Source organism: Camelus ferus, chromosome 9 (assembly GCF_009834535.1).
Source record: "Camelus ferus isolate YT-003-E chromosome 9, BCGSAC_Cfer_1.0, whole genome shotgun sequence".
NCBI lineage: Eukaryota > Metazoa > Chordata > Mammalia > Artiodactyla > Camelidae > Camelus > Camelus ferus.
Window position 1 is genome coordinate 9675663 of NC_045704.1, and position 22657 is coordinate 9698319.

Here is a 22657-nt window from a genome sequence, read left to right on the forward strand (position 1 = left end):
TATTTCCATGCAGTTTTATCTTGTTTTAATACCTTGGGGAGGGAAAAATGTTCCTCTTCCCTTCTACGCTCTTCTGGCTGATGTATAAATTAAATTGACATGAGACATATTGACAAGAGAAAATCAAATGTTTACTACCGTGTGTACCCGGGAGAGGCCCAGGAAGACTGAGTAACTTGCCAAAGTGCCTGAAACTCTCACCTTAAATATTTTCTTCAGCTAAAGACAAGAGGATGTTGTGGGTAGTGGTTTGGGACTTTGAAGGGGAGGAAGGCGATTCACATGGAGATGGAAAAGCAGATGTTTGGTAAGTAAATGTTTGCCGGCCCTGCAGAGACAATGGGACCCCGAGTGGACTCTGATCTCTAGGACCTGCTGAATTGTCCCCACCACACCTTGCCTGTGTTCTTTGCAGATCTCTGGTGGTAGCTCTATTCCCAGAACAGACCCTCTATATAAAATTTTAGGGGGAGAAAAAGTTTCTTCTATATAGCACAGGGAACTACGTTCAATATGTTATAAAAACTAAAATGTTAATTTAATTAAAAACATGAAAATGATTATATGTATACATATATGCATGACTGTGATGTGCTATACACCAGAAACTGACACATTGTAATTGACTGTGCTTCAATACAAAATTAAATTAAATTAAAAATTTTAGGGGGAAAGTCAAAGTTTCTGAGTCTTTTGGGCCTCAGTTATTTTCAGCTCAAAATAATGTACATACCAAAGAGACATTTTAGGGTGGCAAGTTTTGCTGCCCTACAATGGGAACTGTACAACAGTTTGGAAAGAACTGTTATTGTAAGACAGAACTTTCCAAACCATGAATGTTATTTCTCCATTTATTGCTGATTCCTTCACTGTTGTCTACAAACTTGTGGCTCTCAGGAGAGGGACACATGATTTTAGACTTGTTTGTAGGTGTCTGGTGTGCACGTATCTGACTGTTCCCGTAGCATGTAGACTTGACAGACTCCGTCCCTTCTAATAGTATGTGTACTCTTCGGGCTTGCTTTTGATGTCACAGTTCAAGGTGGACGAACCAAGAAGGCAACAGACTTAGGAGTAGACTCTGTCTATGAAACTCAAACATTATGCTAAGTGAAGGAAGCCAGACACAAAGGGCCACATATTTGATAATTCCATTTCCATGAAATGTCCCAAATAGATAAAGCCACCAAGACAGAATGCAGATTAGTGATGGCCAGGGGCTGGGGAAGGGGGAGATGGGGAGCAATTGCTCAATGGGTCTGGGCTGTTTGGGAAGATGAAAGTCTTGGAAGTAAATAGTGGTGATGGTTGCATAACACTGTGAATGTTTTCAATACCACTGAATTGTACATGTTAAAATGGTTAAACTGGGTGGGGAGGGTGTAGCTCAAGTGGTAGAGCGCATGCTTAGCATGCACAAGGTCCTGGGTTCAATCCCCAGTACCTCCTCCAAAAAAAATAAATAAGTAAACCTAACTACCTCCCACCACCACCCCCAAAGTGGTTAAATATTTTATGTATATTTTACCATGATAAAAATAAAGTAGGCTCAAGAATACTTAAAATTCTCTTTATCTACAATAATGTCTCATCTAGGAAGCACAAACAACCCTGTGGGTCAAGCTTTCATCCACATGGATTTAACAAAGTGTATGCAGTGCAAAGACTAGAGAGCCCAAAGCTGGGAGAGGCACAGGAGACTCAGAGGTTAGAGAAACCCAGGTGGAGAGCTCCTGTCTTAGGGGTACAAGTTCAGTGTTTGATAGTGGGCAAGATCATTTTCCTCTTCTTGGATTCCTCATTTGTGGTGTAGAGGAGCAAAATTTGCCACCCCAAAATGTCTCTTTGGCGTGCAGATTATTTCAAGCTGAAAAGAGTCAAGGCCCAGAAGACTCCGGAAGAAACTGACTTCGCCTTAGCTACCTAAAAGACAGAGCTGCCACCGGAGATGTCTGCGGAGAACGTGGGCTACATGTGGTGGGAGAACGCAGTAGGACCTACAGCTCAGAGTCCACTCTGTGCCTCCTTGTCTCTGCGTGGCCCCAAAACATGTCTATTGAACACTTGCTTCTGCATCTCAGTGTGTATTTCCTTGCTCCCTTGTGAAGTCCCAGACCACGCCCCTCAACATTCTCTAGCGTTTTAGCTGAAGATGGGATTCATGGTGAGGGCTTCATCCATACTGGTGAGTTCCTGTCTTCCTGGGTCTCTGTCTTATATATGTTAAGCTTTTGTTTGACTTTTCTCCTGTTAGTCTGTCTCATGTGAATTTAATTCTTAGACCAGCCAGAAGAACTTAAAAGGGCAGAAGAACACACATTCCTCCCTGACACTGGTCCTTTACAATGTGCGTCTTCCAGCTGAGTATAACCACTGGCACCCCAGCTCTCTTCCATTCTTTACCATAAAGGTGAAGAGGAGAGAGAGGGAAACACAATGGAGAAATTTTCTTCTCTCTGGAAGAATGTATTTTGGCCAGGAGATGGTGGTGATCTTTACTACAGCATCACCCAGAGAAGCCAGAGGTTGGTATCCGTCTTGAATCCCCAAACCCCCATCCAGGTAACGCCACTCAACGATGGTGCAGCACGGTCCCGCGGGCGCTGGCAGAACCACGCTGGCAGAGCGGCCGATGCTGGACTGGCCGCGGGACAGCGCGGCGGAGACCTCGGGCCCCGCCTCCCGCCTGCGCTGCGGGGCGCTCGGCCGCGGGGGCGCGCGCACGCTTGCAGAGCTGCCGGCCGAGGGCCGCCCGGCTCCGCGCGGCGCCGGCCCGGAGGCGCTCGCCCGGGCGCGGAGAGCCCCGCGCCTCGCCGACGGCTCTGACGGGCTGAGCGGCGCCGGGGAGCGGCGGCGGCGGCAGCCGGCGCCCGTCCCGCTGGGGCGCCCGCCGACGCGGCAGGGGGCTCCCAGGGCCGCGCTGCCGGCCACCACGCGCGCGGGGGCCCCGCGGCAGCCCCGGCTCTTGGCTGAGCAGCCGCTCCTCGCGGAGGTCGAGGGGCTCTCGGGGCCGGACAGGAAGGCGCGTTTCCCGCAGCGCCCGGCAGACGAGGCCCGCGCCGCGCGAGCTCCGGACCCGCTGGGGGGCGGCGCCGGCCTGCTCCGCGTGGGCGCGGCGCCCGCCGCGTGCGGGCCCGTCTGCGCGCGCCCGGCCGCCTCCCGCGCCTGCGGCTCCTCCGCCGCCGCGCGCCTGCCGCTCCTCCGCCGCCGCCCCGGGCGCGGCCTCCCGGCGGCGCTGCGGGCCGCGGGCCCCCTGGCTGCCCAGGGCGCCTGGGCGCAGACGTCTGTGTTTGGCGGGCAGGAGCTCCGGAGGCTTGGGGTGGGGGAGGCCGCCCTGCGGCCCCTCCTGGACAGGAATGGTCTGCAGGAGAGCCAAGACCACGGGGGCTGCTGTTCCTTCGTCCGCCTCAGCGTCCAGCAGCTTCCTGCCGCCGCGTTCTGTGCTTTGGAGGCGGAGGACGAGGAGGAGGAGGAGGAGGAGGAGGACGAGAGCAGCCCCAGCTGGGACATTGGGGATGTTCAGCAGCTGCTGTCCGGGGAAGAAAGGCTGAAGAGCCCCGCCCTGACCCAGGTGGGGTGCTTCTTATTTGGCCTCCCCGGGGAGAAGGGAGCCAAGGCGCTGGAGACGGTCTTTGGCTGCCAAGTGTCAACAGAGGTCAAGCGGGAGTTACTGAAATGCAGATCAGTGTCCGACGGGAATAAAGCCTGCTCCTCAAGGGCGGACACGAAGGAGGTTTTGTACTGTCTCTACGAGTCTCAGGACGAGCAGCTTGTGAAGGAGGCAGTGGCCCAGGTCAAGGAGATTTCTATTCACTTGACAAGTACATCTGAAATGATGCAGTCTTCTTTCTGCCTTAAACGTTGTCAAAACTTGGAGAAAGTTTCACTGCAGGTGGACAAGGGGATATTCCTGGAGAACGATACTGCGCTGAAGCCAGACACTCAGGTTGAGAGGTAAGAACTCCCTTTTCACTAATTTTTCCATCTTTAGCCTCATCCCATGCTCTGTTCGGAAGAGGACAGTTTCATACTCTCTGTGTCTTAGGGTCAGACTTTTCTTATTGCTGAAATTTCTTCCTGCAGCTCACCACTGAAGATGGGAAACGTGATGTTTAGATTAGGAACGGAGGCTTTGGAAGCTTACTTTGTTTTAGTGTTTAGTGTTACAGTTTTCATGTGGGAAAGGGGCTCCGGACACTCTAGACATTTCATATAATTTCCCTCCCTACCAAGTCTTTCAAAACTTTTGTTTTAAACTGTAGTCACTGTGCTGTACATTCCATCTCAGGACTTAGTTATCTTATAACTGGATGTTTGTAACTTTAGATTACCTCACCCATTTGTTCCTGTCCCCCTTCAACCTCTGGCAACCACCAACCTGTTCCAGTCTGTTTTCTGCATCTATGAGCTTTTATTTTTTAAAAGATCCCACATGTAAGTAAGATTATATAGTAATTGTCTTTCTTCATCTGACTTGTTTCACTTAGCATAACACCCTCAAAGTCCATCCATGCTGTTGCAAATGGCAGGATTTCCCTCTTTTTTATAGCTGAGTAATATTCCATTGTGCATGTACCACATTTTCTTTAACGATTCATCCATCAATGGACATTTCGATTGTTTCCATATCTTGGTTATTGTAAATAATGCTGCAATGAACATGGGGTTCACATATCTTTACCAGATAGTGATTTTGTTTTCTTCAGATAAATACTCAGAAGTGAGATAGCTGGATCATATGATAGCTCTGTTTTTAATTGTTTGAGGACCCTCCATACTGTTTTTCATAGTGGCTGCACCAATTTGCATTCCCACCAACAGTACACAAGGGTGCCCTGTTCTCCACACCCTGGCTAACATTTGGTTTTTCTTGTCTTGTCGATAATAGCCATTCTAATAAGAGCTGTGAAGTGATGTCTCATTGTGGTGTTGATTTTCATAGCCCTGATTAGTGATACTAAACACCCTTTCATGGGCCTGTTGGCCGTTTGTTTATCTCCTTTGGAAAAATGTCTATTCAGGTTCCTCTGCCTACTTTTTTAATCCATTTTTTTTCTATTGAGTTGTACGAATTTTCTATATGTTTTGACTATTCACCCCTTATCAGACATAGGATGTGCAAACATTGTCTCCCATTCAGCAGGTGGCCTTTTCCTTCAGTTCATTTTGCTGACGGTTCCCTTTTCAGGACAGCCTGCCAGCTCTTGGCACTTTTCCCGTATGTCCTTTTCACAGGTGCTCTTGTCTCTCCTTCCTCCTCGGTCACAGCACGACCATCACTCTCTTCATTTCCGGGCAGGATCTCTGCTCTGTGTTCAGTTCAAACAAGAATCTGAAGTTTCTGGATGTGAGAGAAAGTTTCCTGAGTTAGTCCTCGGTGAGGATTCTTTGCGAGCAGATAACCCGTGTCACCTGTCATCTCCAGAAAGTCGTGTAAGGAGAAGCCAGTCCTGCGACGGTGATCCCCAAAGCACTTTCATGTGGGAGCTGTATTTGAATGCCCGACCAGGCTCCAGCCAGCCAGGTGCTCAGAATACGAAGAAATGAAATGGTTGCTATCCTTAAATGTGTCTAGTGGGAGAATCCTGTTTTATGTTTGAGTCATTTTCATGAAATCTGACAGAGTTTGGATATTTGACAGCATCGACTGTGGGGTGCGTTGGAATCATACTACATTAAGTCATGTTATGAAATCTGGCCAAGAGCTTGGATGTTTCTGTAACGTCTGCTAAGGGGCACATTCGAAACTCAGCCTATGGAAAACAGTCACATGCGTGTTAGGAGACCTGGGCAGGAATTGCAGAAATATTCCAGAGATCAAAGTTTCAAATACATGAATAACAATGTGTTGATGGAGCATTTATAATTGGTGTGTGGAACAGACTGAGAAATTTAGTCTGAGTAAGGTAGGTTGTGGCAGAAGAAAATCGAGATGTGGGTCACATGGGCAGGTGAGCACTAGCACATCCTTTTAAACCAACACGTGTTCTTTTGACAGTGGCCATTCTGTCAGGTGAGGTGATGTCTCGTTGTGGTTTTGATTTGCATTTCCCTGATAATTAGTGATGTTGAGCATCTTTTCATGTGCCTTTTGGCCATCTGTGTGTCTTTTGAACGATGCCTATTTAGATCCTCTGCCCATTTTTAAATTGGATTATTTATTTTTTGATATTGAGTTGTATGAGTTCTCTAGTTTGGGTATTAACCCCTTATTGGACATATCATTTGCAAATGTCTTCTCCCAGTCAGTGGATTGCTTTGTCACTTGGTTGGTTTCCTTCGGTGTGCAAAAGCTTTTTAGTTTGATGTAGTCCTATTTGTTTTTGGTTGTTGTTTCCCTTGACTGAAGTTGCAGGCAGGAGCTCTGAGCAGGAGCACCCCCTGTATGCCGGCTCTCTCTGTCCTGAAACTGAACTTTGAAACTTCTTCTGAATGAGCCACAGGGAAGGTTCATTATCCAAAAATGAAGGGTCAAGGGTTGTAAGACCAAGTGTGTGTTTAGGGAGAAAAGTATTTCACAACAGGGAGATGAGTTGCCAGGTTTGGAGGTACCAGATAAAAGCTAGTTTAAGAAGTTCTAAAAATACAAGTGAAAATGAAGGTCTGACATAAGAGTGTAGTGGGAGAGGCAGTAATGCAGGTAATGATTTTTATCTCAAATTAGGGTGGATTAAACATGCTTTAAAAAGAGGCCCTAAAAAAAGTCCTTTCTCCAGTCAGTTCTTACTATATACAGAGGAAAACATGATTAGCTTCATTATTGTGTAACATGAGGTTTACTGAGTCTTATTCTGAAGAAGATGGTACAATCGGGTCCTGGGAAATTTTTTTTTTATACTGAATTATTCCTTGAAGACCAGAGTTTGATTAGAGAAAATCTAATCCACTTAAGTGTTCTATTCCACTTAAAGATTTTTTCAATTCCATTTAAAATTCTACAGACATGATAGATATTGGGGAAATAAACACCAAAAACAGCTCTTAATGGTCCATACCTTCAAGGAGTCTGTAGTTTCTTAACTTTCAAACCCTAACTTCCTGTCGCCTAAATGAAAACCACTTTGTGGAAACGCAAATGCATGGGGATATGGTAGGAAGTGATTTATTCTTACTAGAAAGTCAGGCATTGAGGAGCAGGGAAAGTTGTATGTGAACTGAATGTTGAAAGAAATAAAGAATATAACATTGTGTGGGAGGAAGACATTTTCCTCTACACTTCTGGGTTCTTCTGGCTGGCCTAAGAATTCAATTGACGTGAGAAAATCAAAAGTTTAATAACATGTGTACACAGGAGAGACCCAGAATGCCTGAGTTCCTTCCTCAAAAGGCTGAAATCCTCGCATAAAATGCCGTCTTCAACTAAAGACAAAAGAGGATGTTGGGGCAGTGGTTTGGTTTGGAACTTCAAAAGGGAAAGCAATTCACATGGAGATGGAAAAGCAAACGTTTGGTTAAAAAAAAAAAAAAAAAGTTTGGCCCTGCAGAGACAGTGGGACCCAGAGTGGAGTCTGCTCTCCAGGCCCTGCCGAGTCCCCCCCCCCGTCACACCAGCCCGTACTCTTTGCGGGTACCTGTGGTGGTAGCCCTACTCCTGGGGCGGCCCCTCCGAGTTCCTCAGGAAGTTAGCGGGAAGGTCAAAGTTCGTCCTGGGTATTTTTGGTCTTGATCGTTTTCAGCTTGAAATAGTCTGCATGCCAAAGAGAAATTTTGGGGTGGCAAGTTTTGTTTCAAAAAAAAAAAAAAACAAACATGGGGATGTTTCCTCTGAAGACCAACATGAGCGTACAAGACAAAGGTGTGTCAGGCCCTTGACCATCCAGTTCCATCTCCCGCCCATCGCCATATGCTACTTCCATTAGGAGTCTGTCCTTTTCTTCTCTCCAGCTATCACTCCATTGGCTTGTCCTTCAAGGCAGCTTCCTAGACCTCTCCCCGGCTCTGTCTTGACTGGTGACTTCTCATTCCCGCTTGGTGTTCACAGCACCAGCCATCTGCAACACCCAGGATGGAACCCCTTCCTATTTTCCCTAGGATTAAAAACACCTCCCCTGCCGACGCCTATCGGGACTTCCGCCTGGCTTTCGTTGGTAAGAAGCCTCTGACAGACTTGGTCCTGGAAGGCAGTGTCCACAGTGATGAGGCTGCTGCTGCTGCTGTGTGAGCTCTTGAAACATTCGAGATGTAACGTGCATTGTCTGAGGTAGATCTCATGTCATTGCTGTTCTCAGCATCGAAAGGATGCTATGAGCTACATCGTGCTGCTGCATGAACAAGAAAGAAGAGGGTGGTCGCTCTTACTGGACGCCATACTAAACAGGGAAACATTCTCAACTAGAGTGTGGATGGTGTGTCAGCCTGTAATCTCTCCCCGGCCAGCTCTGTCCTCTGCAGTGAAAAATGAGCCCTGAATGCAAAGAAACACTCAGAATTTTGTGTTATCTTCTAGCTTAGGGACATGGGACTTCAGGCTGCTTGTTGCCGACCTGCTGTGATTCAGAGCAGTCATCAACCTTAACTGGCCACTCAGTGATGCTGTAGAAGCATCAAGTGTCCTAATTCCTGGTAGCTTTCTGGTTCGAGAGATTCCTGTGTCCTCAGGGAGCTCTCCATCTTTGGGGTACCATTCCCTCTGCCTGCCCAGTTGAGTAGCAACCTGAGGCACTAGCTAGCGACACAGGTTTTGGGATTTGGAAATGAGCCCTGATCTTTGGTATGACATTTATGACCTATATGATCTTGAGCTGTTTCCGCCTCTATAGATTGGGGTTTCGAGAACTGAATGAAACATGGGATGTGAATTGCTTTCTGTAGGGCCAGACACAGCTGGCAGTTCTTACTATTATGGATAATTTCTGATAAGTGCTTCTTTTCATTAAATTAAAAAAATCTATTAATGCTAACATTTTGATAAATGATGTTTGATTAAATGATGCTTCTCAGTGGATACAGTATTCCAGGCTCCAGAATGACAAACGGCTGGTATAGAATCTCCTGTTTTTGCTCACTTGACTTGAGACACTTCATGTTCTACTTTTATTCCAGATACTTAAATAGATTTATAGTATCCTTGTTGCAGGTTAGGCTCCAAGGAAAGAAAAGTGCTAATTTTAAGAACTCGAACTTTACTTACGACATACATTCTAGTGGGCACAGTATACGGATTGCTTGTATCCTGTGTCTGCTTGACGTAAAGGTATCGTCTCTCCGCAAAGTATATATAAGGGGAAAAATTTAAAAGCTTAAGTAACTTGTAAAGATTTTGAACACATCAAGGGGCAGAGCCATGATTCAGACAGGCTTGTCCAAGGGTCGCATACTCTGATCTACGTCTGCCAGAGCAGCTGAGTTTCAGAACCCGCGTAATGGGTTAATGGATTGCCTCAGCGTTCTCTGAAACAGCTGCTCCACGTTCAGATTTCCATCAGCAGAAGGAGCTTCCAGTTCTCATTCCTGCAACACGAACTCAAACAAATTTTGGAATTAGCCACCTGAGTGGCACATGGTAGCTCCTTGTTTTAATTAGCATATGCCCTAATCACTTATGAAGTTGAACTTTTTGAGTATCAGGCATCAGTTTTTTTTTTCCTAGGGAGCCACATGTTTAAATCTAAGTGGTATGAGGACAGATCCAGGTTGGGGAAAGTGATCGTTTACAAAGTGTGAGCACTACCAGGCCATGCTGGTGAAACTTCACATAGAATTGTATTATGGGTTTCTCCTCTTAGAGATGAGGCTGGATATTGATCAGATGGCTGTGGAGACGTCTGAAGAAGTAAAGGAGATCAACTCTAATAATTCAGGCCCGGGTCTGGCACATACTAGAGTAGAATGAGGTGAGAATCAAGGTCACAATCTTTAGGGAAGCACAGTTAGCTGATAATGGTCTCTGTTCTCCCAGAAGAAAGACTTGCCCCCATTTAATCCTACAGGTTGGGATCTTATTCTGACACTGCTCAGCGGTGGGCTGCTTTCTCCTCAGCTCTCAAAATCACCCAGTCCCTGAAATCCCTGGGTCTCACAGCCAGTGAGCTCCTGGATGAGGGTGTCAAGTTGCCGTGCGCAACACTGAGGCACCCAGCGTGCTTCCTCCAGAAGTTGTCGTAAGCCTCTCATTTGTTCCCGTGGAGCATCTCTGCTTTAGGTCTGGGGCCACACAGAGAAGAGCGACGGGGAGGCTGAACTTACAGGGCAGCCCCTTTGGGACTTCTGACCGACGCAGACATCTGGTTCCCAATTTTGGTCCCAGGCAGATGACTCATGCATTTTGCCTGCCCTTCTGTCATTCCTGGTCCTTCAGGCTTTGATCACCAGCACGAGATAAAGAGCGTGGGAAATTCACAAGAAGGGCTGTCAGCCGAGAAGGTTGAGGGGGAAATGTCTTACCACTTAGGTGGTACTTTCGCAGGTTGGAAAACTGTCACCTTACAGGAGCCTGTTGTAAGGAGCTGTCTTCCGCTTTGATTGTCAACCAGAGGCTGACCCACCTGTGCTTGGCCAGAAACAGCCTAGGGGATGGCGGGGTGAAAATTCTGTGTGAGGGACTGAGTTACCCCGAATGTAAACTACAGACTTTGGTGTAAGTCCCTGCTGGCTGTGTGTGCAGTGTGTGCGGTGTGTGGACGTACACACGCCCGGATTCAAGCAGGGCAGAAACAAGAGCACTTAATAATGCCACTTGAATGAAGCCGGCAAGACCTCGGTGGAAATTAGGGAAAGAACAGGTAGAAACAGATGTTAAATGTTTGCGTGTCTTTTAAGAGCAGGGTTGACTTTCTGGCCTCTTCCTATTCTGAGAATTCGAGATAAGCAGTTGGTTCTCAGGTCTGATGTTCTGGATACATCCTGAAAATTCACATGACCTACTTCTTCCAGCAATTGGGTTATATGGGCGGGTTTAAGACTGGAAAGGAAAAACGAGGACTCAGTTTGTAGTGGCAGATAGAGGCAAGGAGAAGGCCGTGTTTCTGCCTCAACAGCACTCATTAGAAGAATGTAACATTTCTTGTATGATGTCACCGCGTAGACTGCCTCGTTTTAAAGTTAGAGTCGATCTGGGCATCTAAACAACAGAATATGTCTGATGCTTAAGCATTTATGTGTATTGGGGACTCTACTAAATTTTACAAGAATGATCTTTTTAATCCTTACAACCACATGTGATAGTTACCTTTATTTCAGTTTTGCTAATTAGCTAACTAGAAAAACCAAAGCTTAGCCACTTTGCTTGCCCATGGTCACATCTGAGTAGTAGGTATGAAGCCCTCTCTGTAAACTGAATTGTCAACGATCATTATTTTAAATACCCATAGTCAGTGTTTGACCAAACCTGCATTTTGTAAGCTTTCAAAACTTAATTTTAGATTTTGCTTTAGCCCCTCTCCCCAAGCTCTGTAGGTTCAAGTACAATTTTAGAATCTCACACAGTACAAAGCATGGCGTCTTTCGTCCAGTTACCACCCACCTGCTCTTGGTCACGTCCACCTGCTGCTGTCACACCATGCTTGGGGCACAAGGCTGTCAGGTGGGTCGTAGGTGACCTGCCTAACTGTACCATGGGCCATCCTCTATGTGGTCTGGAGGATTTGTAGAAGTCTAAGCTTGTAGGAGCGTCTACAGTGTTTAAATTAGGAACACAGCCACTATGATGTTGGAACGTTGGACTTTTGGTGTACCACAGTTATGTCAGGACGATTCAGTACTGGACTGGAAATAAAACATAAGACGAGGAGAATGGCATCCCAGTGACCTAACTGTGCAGGAAATAACTGAGGCCTCAGATTCAGTCTCGGGTCTGTCTGAGCCCAGAGCCCTGGACCTATGTGATATGCCGTCATTCTAGGGAAATCTCCATCTTAGGAGACGTGTGTCTGCTTGTCCATAATACAAGATGGTGGACAAAGGCCAGTTTAACTCTCTGCCACTAGGTAGGGTAGAAACAATGATCATTCCATGTGTATGTGTTTATGCACAAGCCTGCCTGAAAAGGCACAGTGCTGAAAGCAACGCGCTCTCACGGGGCGCGTGTCACAGGGGGATGACAGACTTCTCTTCACATGACTGTCCTTGCAGGCGGTGTCATTGCAACATAAAAAGACATGGCTGCAAATATATTGTGAAGCTTCTCCAAGGAGACTCCAGCCTAACAAGCTTGAGCCTGGGTTTCAACCCCACGGCCACTGGATTGTGTTTTCTCTGTGAAGCTCTGAAGAAGCCAAACTGTAACCTGAAATGTCTGGGGTAGGTAGTTCTTCTTCATTTTTAAGACGTTTTAGAAATATTTAATCTTCTGAAATTTTTGGAATATAAACTGCAATAGTATCACTCCTGGCCCAGTTTTAGGAGCAAACCCTTGCGGACTTTGAGTGGGTGCTTACAGAGTCGGCCAGAGGGCTTGGGGAGTGGATATAAACTGGGATGGCTTCTGGTGAAGTAGGCTTCAGGAGCACACTGCTTCTGCTGGGATCCAGGGATCAGGACACAGGATCTGCCCCAGCTCCGTACCCAGGGAACTGCAGGTGGGTACTGCCCCCAGGATGTGCAGTGGCTCCAACAGGATGGTGAGCTAGGAATCACTTTTCTGTTCCAAGTCTGTCAGATGCATCCCACTGATGTACCCAACTTTGCAACCAGAACCCTAATGGAAAGAGAATCTGGGTCACATAAATGTAAATTTTCCCTCAGCCTTGAGCAGAAAGAACACTAGGATATACGGTGGTTTTGTTTTATATCTTGGCATCTTGGCTGTACTTGGGGAACTTAAATTCTTGGTCAGATGAACTAAATCTAGGAGGAAATGGACCCAGGCATTAGTCAGTTTACAGTGTTGTGTCAATTTCTGGTGCACAGCATCATGCTCCAGCCATACACATACACACATGTATTCCTTCTCATAGTCTTTCTCATTATAGGTTCCTGCAAGGTATTGAATAGAGTTTCCTGTGCTGCACAGTAGGACCTTGTTGTTTATCTATTTTGTATATAGTAGTTAGTATCTGCAAATCTCAAACTCCCAATTTATCCCTTTCCCTCCTGGTAACCGTAAGTTTTTCTATGTCTGTGAGTCTGTCTCTGTAAATAAGTTTATTTGTGTCTTTTTTTTTAAGATCCCACATATAAGTAATATTATATTGTATTCTTCTTTCTCTGATGTACTTCACTTAGTGTGATGATCTCCAGGTCCATCCATGTTGCTGCAAATGGCATTGTTTTATTCTATTTTTATGGCTGAGTGGTATTCCATTGTATATATATACCACATCTTCTTTATCCAGTCATCTGTTGATCTGGGCATTTAGGTTGTTTCCAGGTCTTGGCTATTGTGAAGAGTCTATTAACATTGGGGTGCATGTATCTTTTTGAATTAGAGTTCCCTCCAGACATATGCCCAAGAGTGGGATTGCTGGGTCATAGGGTAAGTCTATTTTTAGTTTTTTGAGGAATTTCCATACTGTTTTCCACAGTGGCTGCACCAAACTGCATTCCTACCTGCAGTGCAGGACGGTCCCTTTTCTCCACAGCCTCTCCAGCATTTGTCATTTGTGGACTTTTGAATGATGGCCATTCTGACTGGTGTGAGGTGATACCTCATCATAGTTTTGATTTGCGTTTCTCTGATAATTAGTGATATTGAGCATTTTTTCTTGTGCTTATTGGCCATTTGTACGTCTTCATTGGAGAATTGATTGTTTAGGTCTTCTGTGTATTTTTGGATTGGGTTGTTTGGTTTTTTCTTAAGTTGTATGAGCTGTTTACATATTCTGGAAGTTAAGCCTTTGTCGGTCACATCATTTGCAAATATTTTCTCCCATTCCGTAGGTTGTTATTTTGTTTTGCTTATCATTTCCTTTGCTGTGCAAAAGCTTGTAAGTTTAATTAGGTCCATGTGTTTTTTTTTTCTTTTATTTCTATTACCTGGATAGACTGCCCTAGGAGAACACTGCTAAGATTTATGTCAGAGAATGTTTTGCCCATATTTTCTTCTAGGAGGTTTATTGTGTCTTGTCTTATATTTAAGACTTTAAGACATTTTGAGATTATTTTTGTGTATGGTGTAAGGGAGTGTTCTAGCTTCACTGATTTACATGCTGCTGTCCAGTTTTCCCAACACCACTTGCTGAAGAGACTGTCTTTTCTCCATTGTATATTTTTGCCTCCTTTGTTGAAGATTAGTTGACCGTAAGTCTGTGGGTTTATTTCTGGGCTGTCTATTCTGTTCCATTGACCCATATGTCTGTGTTTCAGGCATCAGAATTTTTAAAGGATATTCAAGTTGATTCTAACATTCAGTCAAATTTGAGCTCCCCTGAAGTAGAACTTTGAGAGGAAAATCCATGGTACCCGCAGGTTGGAATTCATCTTTCTGGATCACTGAACAAGAGCCCAGCACCAGAGCAAAGGCATTGACTAGGGACTTGGACATCAGAATATGGTTCAGATGCCATGTGATATTAACGAGCTGTGACTTCTGACATCTAAGCTTTTCCTTTCAGAATGGATGGTTCTTCTGTACGACCTATCCTCATAACAGCACAGCTAATGCATTTAGTGAATTACTTTGTAAACTCACCGGCCTCATTGTACAAATGTTTATATGACGAGCACGTGGGTCCATATTTGCTACCACGTCCCAGCCGTCATCTGTGATGGAGCCCCTTCCTGTCTCCCTAACTTCACTGCATGCTTTCTCCTCACCTTGGTGGGTAGCACTCAGCTAGCCTCTCCGTTCCTAGAACCACTCGTGTTTTTTTTTTCCCCACTGCAAGGTCTTTGTTCTCAATTGTCTTTTTTTTTTTTTTTTTTTTTTTTTGACGAGAGCATGCAGACCCTGAAATCTGCAGCGCTATCCGCCAGAACTCACTTTTCACCTTGGTTACTATGGGGGAGAACAAGCTAGTCTTGAGGGTTCAGAAGTCTTTTATCTATTGAGCCATGACCTGTTCTCTGTAACAAACAGTAAATTGTTTACAGTATTGTCCTGCCTAATCACTAGAACTGTATATTTTTAAACACTTTCTTACTGAGGTGAAAGTCACATAACATAGAATGATAAACCACCGAGTGTCCAACTCAGTGGCATTTAATAGATGTACAATGTTGGGAAGCCGCTGCTACTGTCTAGCTTCAGGACTTTTTCGTCTTCTTACATGGAAAACTCTCTACCTATGAAGTGGTCATTCTCCATTCCCCTCAGTTCCTGGCAACCACAGATTTTGTTTCTTTTTCTAAAGATTCACTTATTCTGTGTATTTTGTATGTGGCTTTTTATAAAGGGGTTCTTTCAGTTAGCATAATACTTTCAAGGTTTATCCGCATTGTAGCACGTGTGTTTCCTTATGTGGCTAAACAATATCCCACGTGTGGATATACCACATTTTGTTCATCCATTTACTCTTCGTCAATTTTCAGAGAGAAGTTGACTCTGTTTTCTGTATTTCCAGTGCCTGCCATCGTGCCTGGGGCAGCCCACGGATGGTTAGAGAGCCCGTGTGTGGATAGATGTGCACGTGGTACGGTGGTCACGGGCACGTGGCTGAGGGGTCAGTCTGGCTTGAGTCGGCTCGCTAGGTGTATATAAGCTGGCGTGAGCTGTATCTGCCCTACATGGTGCCTCCCTCTGTCCTCCCCTGGCAGAGGCATCGTCTAGCAGAGGTGTCTGGAGGCCATGGTAACATTACGTATTACCGAGTGTAATTAACTCAAGCTGCTGTAAGGAAAGGAGGAAACAATCCAGTCACTCCCTGACTCTCAGGCTTCTGATTTTCTAGTCCTTCCATCATTTCACACCTCACACTCGGAACATTTGGAGACACCTCCTTCCAGATGCCTGGAAGATGACTGTCTGCCTCACCCCCCACCCTCTGAAATGCTGCCGTCTGAGCCACTGACTGTCCCAGGGATTACTGCCTTGTCGCCCAACTAGTCTGCAGGTTTGGGTTCTTGATTTCCTGGCGTTGGTTCTCAGCCCAGCACCCCAAGGGATCATCAACTTGCAGGTCAGGCTACAGCACTTGTCTTTCAAGCCTCCAACACTCCTCATATCGCCGCGGGTGAACTCTCAAGGCTTCGCCGTCGCTCTCGGGGTCCTGTGGACCCTGTACTTAGCGACGAGCTGCTCTTCCCGCTCTGCCTCTTGCTTGGGTTTCAGCTGCACTGGCTCCTTCCCCTTTATATCAGAACCGTTCACTCTGCGTTTTCCTTTGCTTTCTTTTTCTCATTATCTTTCCAATGAGGAATTCACTGACCGTCACAAATCTACCTGATCCTTCTGTCCTATCTATTCTAATCCTGTTTGTTTTGTTCCAGTGCCATTATGCCATCTTCAATGCATGTCCTGATGTCACTAAAATCAGTGCCATGAAGAAAACACATGTATGTATTTTCCATTTCTTCACTACTAGGTCCCCATCAAGTAAGTCTGCTTGGCCACGTGTCGGTTCTCAGTAAGACCTCACTTGACAAGCAGGTGGGTTTCTGTTCTTTCTCAAAGGCTCTGGGGCTGTTCCACTACTCCTTATGGTTGTTGGGATCTCACATCTGCTCTCGGCAGCAAGCGGAGCCTGGAGACTCTGGACCTGGGCCAGAACGCCCTGGGGCGGAGTGGGTGATGGTGCTCTTTGAGGCCTTAAAACAAAATCGTGGCCCCTTAAAGAAACTCAGGTGAAGACAGACGACTCAACCATGGAAATCCAGAGGCTGTTGAAGGATGTGAAGGAAAGCAGCCCCACACTGACCATCGAGTGTCAGGATGCCAGAGCCACCGGGTCCTCGTGCTGTGACTTCCTGTCCTGAGCGCCCTGGGAGAAGTCTCCCAAAGCGGGAGGGAGGCCATCTGGTATCTCTGAGGCCTCTCGTTAACGAAGACCAGGTTGTCAGACGTTAGTTACAGGATCAAAATACAGACTTTAGCCCTGGTTTCCACTCTCTGGCTTTTGCTAAATTCTGCACAAGTCACGTACCCACTTTATGTTAAAATGTCTATAAGGCTAATAAAGGGCAAAGCACTTTGTCTGAAGCCGTGCCCGTTCACATGCCAGGAGCTAGCGGAGTAGGCTGTATGCGCGGCGAACTTGGTCTGGGGAAAAATAGGACAAAGGTCGCACCTGACTGTGTGGGTCGCTTCTGTTTTTCTGCCCCAGTGCAGGTGTTTCCTGGCCTGATTTGCTAGCTGCCCAGTGAGTCTGCATGATCCGTGCAGTTTGTGGTTTCCTTCATCAGTTCTAGGATATTCTAACCCAAGAGGTGGTAAGCTTCTGTAAAGGGCTGGATAGCTGATATTTTTAGGTTTTGCAGGCTGCACGGTCTTGTCACAGCTACTCAGCTCTGCCACTATGGTGCTGAAGCGGCCAGAGGCGGCATGTAAGTGAGCGAGTGGGGCTGTGCTCCGGTGGAACTTCACAAAAACAGGCCTCAGGCCAGATCTGGCCCAGGGGCCGCAGTTGGCCAGCCCCTGGCCTAGACTCTCCTGCTGCTGCTGAAGCACAGATTGGATTATGTCACTGTTTTCTTCAAACTTTCTTCCTCCTCCTTTTCCTCCTGCCCCTCCCCTCCACTCCCCCTCCTTTCTTCTTTTTAATCTCCATAATGATTCTGCTTCAACCTTCCAGCTGCTTCTCCTATTCCTGTATTTGACATACCCCACTTCTCTCTATTTTTTTCATTGACGTACAGTCAGTTTACGAAGTTGTGTCAGCTCCTGGCGTCCAGCGTCATGTTTCAGTCACCCATCTGCATGCATATATTCCTTTTCATATTCTTTCCCATTATAGGCTACTACAAGATATTGAATACGGTTCCCTGTGCTGGACAGCAGACCCTTGTGTATCTATTTTATATACTGTAGTTGTCTTCAACCTTTCAGTAATTCTGTGTGTACATGTGTGTGCAATCACCGCACTGGAGAAAACAGCCTTTCTGTTATGTGTAATCTAGTGCTGTTGGCTCACAGAAAAGGCAGAAAAGCCCCGTCAGCGCTTTCTTTAAAAAATATAACCACCATTTAGTGCTAACGTCTAGGTACTGACACAAGGGAGCGATCTGTGTGACCGTAAGACCGCCTGGGGTGTCCCTGTGCGGGTAGGGACGCGGGACGGGATCAAGGCCCCAGCGGTGAAAACAGCAGCCCGTACTTAGTGATTTAGGTTGAAAGCTTAGATGACACAATTTGTTTTGGATTCAGGATAATGGTTTTTCTCAGTGACATTTTGTCCCCAACAGTTTTCACCTGATAACAATAAAAATCCTCGACATTTCAAATTTTTAGGTGAGATGAAATGCCTTTTTTTAAAAAAAAAAAAACTATTCTTGAATACTTTAGCTGCACGTGATTGAAAGCTGCAGTCGTTACCCCTCAGCGTCTCGGAGACACAGTCCCCGGGGCGGGGCCTCTGCTGCAGGCGTGGGACTGTCTGCTCTTGGCCCAAGTGCCGTTTCTTTGCAGCCAGTCACCCATTTCATTTTGGCTGCTGTTGAGATGATCTCTCTGGTTTGTCTTTGAGCACTGGTGTGTTTAAGCATGGATTTCCTTTTTATTTTCTACTTTTTGCTGTTAGGGATTTAGAACTTTAGGAAAAAATACTGAAGTCCCTATCTTTTTATGCGTTGTCTCCCATTTTCTACATCGTCTCATGTTCCGTATCCCCTTCACGCTGTTGCTTCTGTGCTATGTTTTGCGGGTTAAACATCACATCAGTTGTCTTTCAACTAGTGAACTAGGGAATGCCACAAATTAACGCGGAATGGTCATTAACTCGAATACGGAGGCAGTGTGGCTTAACTTGGTGGCCCAATGACACCAAGAAGGACCCGATTTCTCTTCCTACTTTGCACTGCTATCCTTATCAGACCCTTATGAGGGTAAATCTGCTCAAATGTTCGAGGTTGCTGTGGAGTTTGGGGTTACTCAGCCGGTATTGCCTTAAATCAGACTTTTGGAGAGCAGTGTTTCGTGGACTTGGTTAGGCAAGGACTTCAAGGGCATATGTGGTGCAGGAGTTGAGTGTGGATGGGGAGCAGTGGTCAGGTTGTTAGAGGTGAATGAGTCAAAACCCAGTGTCCTGCTTGAGTACAAAGCTCGGGGAGGGTCTGTGTTTTCTTAAAGACGCAAACATGGTTGAGGGAGGTCGTGATTGGCAGCGCCTGGGTCAGACCCTCTTGCTGGGTATTTTAAATACATTCTGATTGACACTTTGTAGCAGTTCACCCCCCAAAAGACCATGTTATTATTTATAGAGAAGATAATACAGTGAGAGGACTCAATGCTACTATATTTCATAGACTCTAAGAAGCAGATTCAGACCTGAAAATGAGGTTCCTCTGATTGTAAAGCCTGGGGCTTGTCTTATCACTTACTCTGTGTAGGAATTTTAAAATCTTAAGGAATTTGGGGTAAAACAGCATAGAGTTTAGGACACTGTAGGTGGTTCTTGGTGGGGTAATTTTACCACCCAGGGGAAACTGGGCAATGTTTGCAGGTATTTTTATTGTCACAACTAGGGGGCACTCTTGGCATCTAATGTGTAGAGACCAGAGATTCTGCTAAACGTTGTACAATGCACAGGACAGTCCTTGCCACAACAAAAAACAGTCCCATCCAAAATTTCAATCGTGCTGAAACCGAGAAAGTCTCCAGTCCAGCTGTTCATGACTGTAGAATAAGACAGTGGTCCTCAGCTGAGCCTGCCTTGGCCCCCAGTCTGGAAGAGCTTGGAGACCTTTTACAGATTGTGGCGTAATACACATAACATCAATTTTACCATTTTAGTCATTTACAAATACACAGTTCCGCAGCAAGCAGTATATTCCCAACATTGTGCAGCCACCGACACTGCCTACTTCCAGAGCTTTTTCATCATCCCAGAAGGAAACCCTGTACCCAGTAATCTACTTTCTGTCTCTCTGGATGTGACTATATTCTGGGTTTTTCTGGTCACAACTGGTTGTGCTGCTAGCTTCTGGGGGCGAGACCAGGGATGCTGCTCTGCACCCTATGATGCACACAGCCACCCCACAATGAAGAATCGTCCCATCCTGAGGCTGAAAACCCCGCTGCCGATGGAGAGCACGTTACGTCTCCAGGATACTGTGCCCTTCCGCGGGCCCCACTGCTGGGTAAAATAAAGATCAGAGAGGTAGTTTATTTTTCTTGTCTCTTTCTTTGAGAGAGAGAAGGTGTTAAAAACCTCAGCCTTATGGTGTCAGGTGGGTGCCACTCCCCACAACTGGTGCCTCTTCCTGCCTAACCTCCCAGCATCAGTCCCTTCATAACTCACTCTCTGGGGCCAAAGGGCCTGAATGGCTGCAGCATCGTGTTTCCCACTCTCACCATCCTGCAGAGCCTTGGCGAGTCCCAGAGAGAAGGTGGGGGCCATCTGTGCCTAGAAGTGGAGGTAAACTCTTGACTTTTGGGTTGATCTCATGAGGGCTCCTTTCCAGGGCTGTGTGTATGAGCCAGAAGATCCAAGCACGGGACAGTGAATCCTTACTCCGAGCTCAGAGTTATTGAATTTGCCTCTCATTTTGCACATGGTGGTTGTGGAAGACATATTTGGGGTCATAAAGTCACTTCCATAAGAGTCTCAGTAGGAAGGATGGAGCAGAGAGCTGAATCCAGGGAGACTGAGGGCTTCACCCTTCTTCCCAGAAATACTTGCCAGACCTTCTCTTTCAGCCATCCTGATTCCATGATTCCAAGCAAGAGGTCTGTGATCACCAAGTGCGTGGGTCACAGAAGTGGAACATTCCATCATAGGAGTCAGAAGCAGAACACCCCATCATGGTCCAAGGGGGGAACCTCACTGTGCAGAGCACAGGTACAGGGCACATCTAAGAGATGGGTCCGCGTAGATCATGGAAATACCATTCTTCCTGTGGAGGCAGAGAGTGACCCAGTGGAGCAGTCAACGTGCGTGGCTGAAAGTCACAGGGACACTCTGGTCAGGGCTGGGCTGGCATCTGTTGTCTCCAGCAGATCCTCTGCCCAGCATCCCATCCTAAATCTCAGTCCATTTGGGTCTCACTCAGACTCTCATTCAGACCTTGCCCAGCTCTCATTCTGGGGCCCAGCAGTTCTCACCTGGGGGTGATCCTTCTCTCTCCTCGCCCCCCATGTCAAGAGACATTTTTGGTTGTCTCAGCTGGGAGGGGGGTGCTACTGGTGTCTGGTGGGTGGAGTCCAGAGATGGTGCTAAGCAACCTACAGTGCACAGTAGAGTGCCCCCACCCCCATGTGACAATTATCTGGCCCCAAATATCAACAATGCCAAGGCTGAGAAACCCGGCTTAGATGATTCTCTGCCTGCAAATAATAACCACCTCTGATCACTCAGTGTAGGGGGAAGGCAGGGTTACAAGTCTGGGGCAGCTCTCCAAATTCAGCTTACGGTAAGACACCCCTGTTCTTAGACAACTGGCAATAGGTTCCATGTCAATGAACAGAGATGAAGAAGAAGCTGGAGAAGAGACACTGACTGAGATATTTCACGAAGAAAAAATTTAAACAGAAAGTCCTCTCTTTGGCCCTGCTGACCTCTCCGCTCACCCTTCAGCTGGGTTTCTCCTTGCTCGCTCTGCCCCAGCTGCGCTTGGTGTTGCCAGCTCCAAGCGCAGCCTGCCCTGGGTCCCGCACTTGTTGTCCTCTCTTTCTGCCTGGTGAGGGAGGGCTTGGGGGCATCACAACATTTCATGTGGTCACCGCTTTTCAGCACAGTCAGCAGGTCCTCACCCAGCTGACAACCAAGTCTCATGGAGGTTCCTCCCCATCACACTGAGGTGGAAAGCCCCATAAAAAACACTGGCAGGACGCCCAGTCAGGGCCACTGCTCTCCTGCCAGCATCATTCAGTTCCCTGGCCCAGTGGCTTTATCTCACCTTTTGCCTCTGAAAGGGCTTACTTCTAGGAAAGTGGAACTTACCCCTAAAATTCTATTGGTTCCCTGAGCTAACTTCTGGTTGGTCCATTTCTAGTACTTCATTTGCATGGAGCTTGCTCCTGATTGGTTATTTCTTTCACTCCTGATTGGTCTATTTCCCTCACTCCTGATTGGCCCATTTGTAGTACTTCATTTGCATGGCGCTCACTCCTGATTGGTTATTTCTCTCCCTCCTGATTGGAGGGAGAAAGCCTGTTCCTAATTAGTCAACTTCTGTTATACTTTATTTGCATATGATGTTGCAAAGTGTAAACTGGCAGCCTATAAAAGCCTGTGTAAACCAACAGACGGGGTCCAGAGCTTGGAGTATTAACTCCTCTGGGCCCGCTGGCGTAATAATCCGGAGTTCTCCAACTTTCCGAGTGCTGCTTGGTTCCTCGCCCGGATGCAGGTTGCTGTCACAGTTGGGCTGTAACACTTGAGCTGTAACACTCTTTTCTGCAACAACACCTTCTTCCATCACCCTATTTATATCCTTCTAAGCCAGTGATTCTTAATTGGATGGTTCTTAACTTTGTCCCCAAGGGGACATTTGATAATGTCCAGAGATGTTTTTGGTTGTCACGTGTAGAGTGGGGCAGTGCTGCTGGCAGCTAGTGTGTAGAGGGCAGTTGTCACGTGTAGGGTGGGTGGGTGCTCCGGGCAGCTAGTGTGTAGATGGCAGAGATGTTACTCAGCGGCACACAGTGCAGGACAGTGTCTGCTGTGGACTGAACTGTGTCCTCCTCAAA

General features: G+C 46.6%; 1 protein-coding gene across 1 annotated transcript; it reads left to right on the plus strand.

The window, feature by feature from the left end:
• Nucleotides 1–1948: 1948 nt before the first annotated feature.
• On the plus strand, nucleotides 1949–16879 carry LOC102514011 (NACHT, LRR and PYD domains-containing protein 2-like). The gene is given in 13 exon segments (XM_032487370.1): nucleotides 1949–1977; nucleotides 2139–2185; nucleotides 2411–2574; nucleotides 2576–3954; nucleotides 5320–5433; nucleotides 8032–8139; nucleotides 8141–8200; nucleotides 9930–10100; nucleotides 10406–10576; nucleotides 12070–12237; nucleotides 16487–16599; nucleotides 16602–16655; nucleotides 16658–16879. Coding segments are annotated over 13 exon segments (2709 nt in total). The 3' UTR covers nucleotides 16789–16879.
• The last annotated feature ends 5778 nt before the right edge of the window (nucleotides 16880–22657 follow it).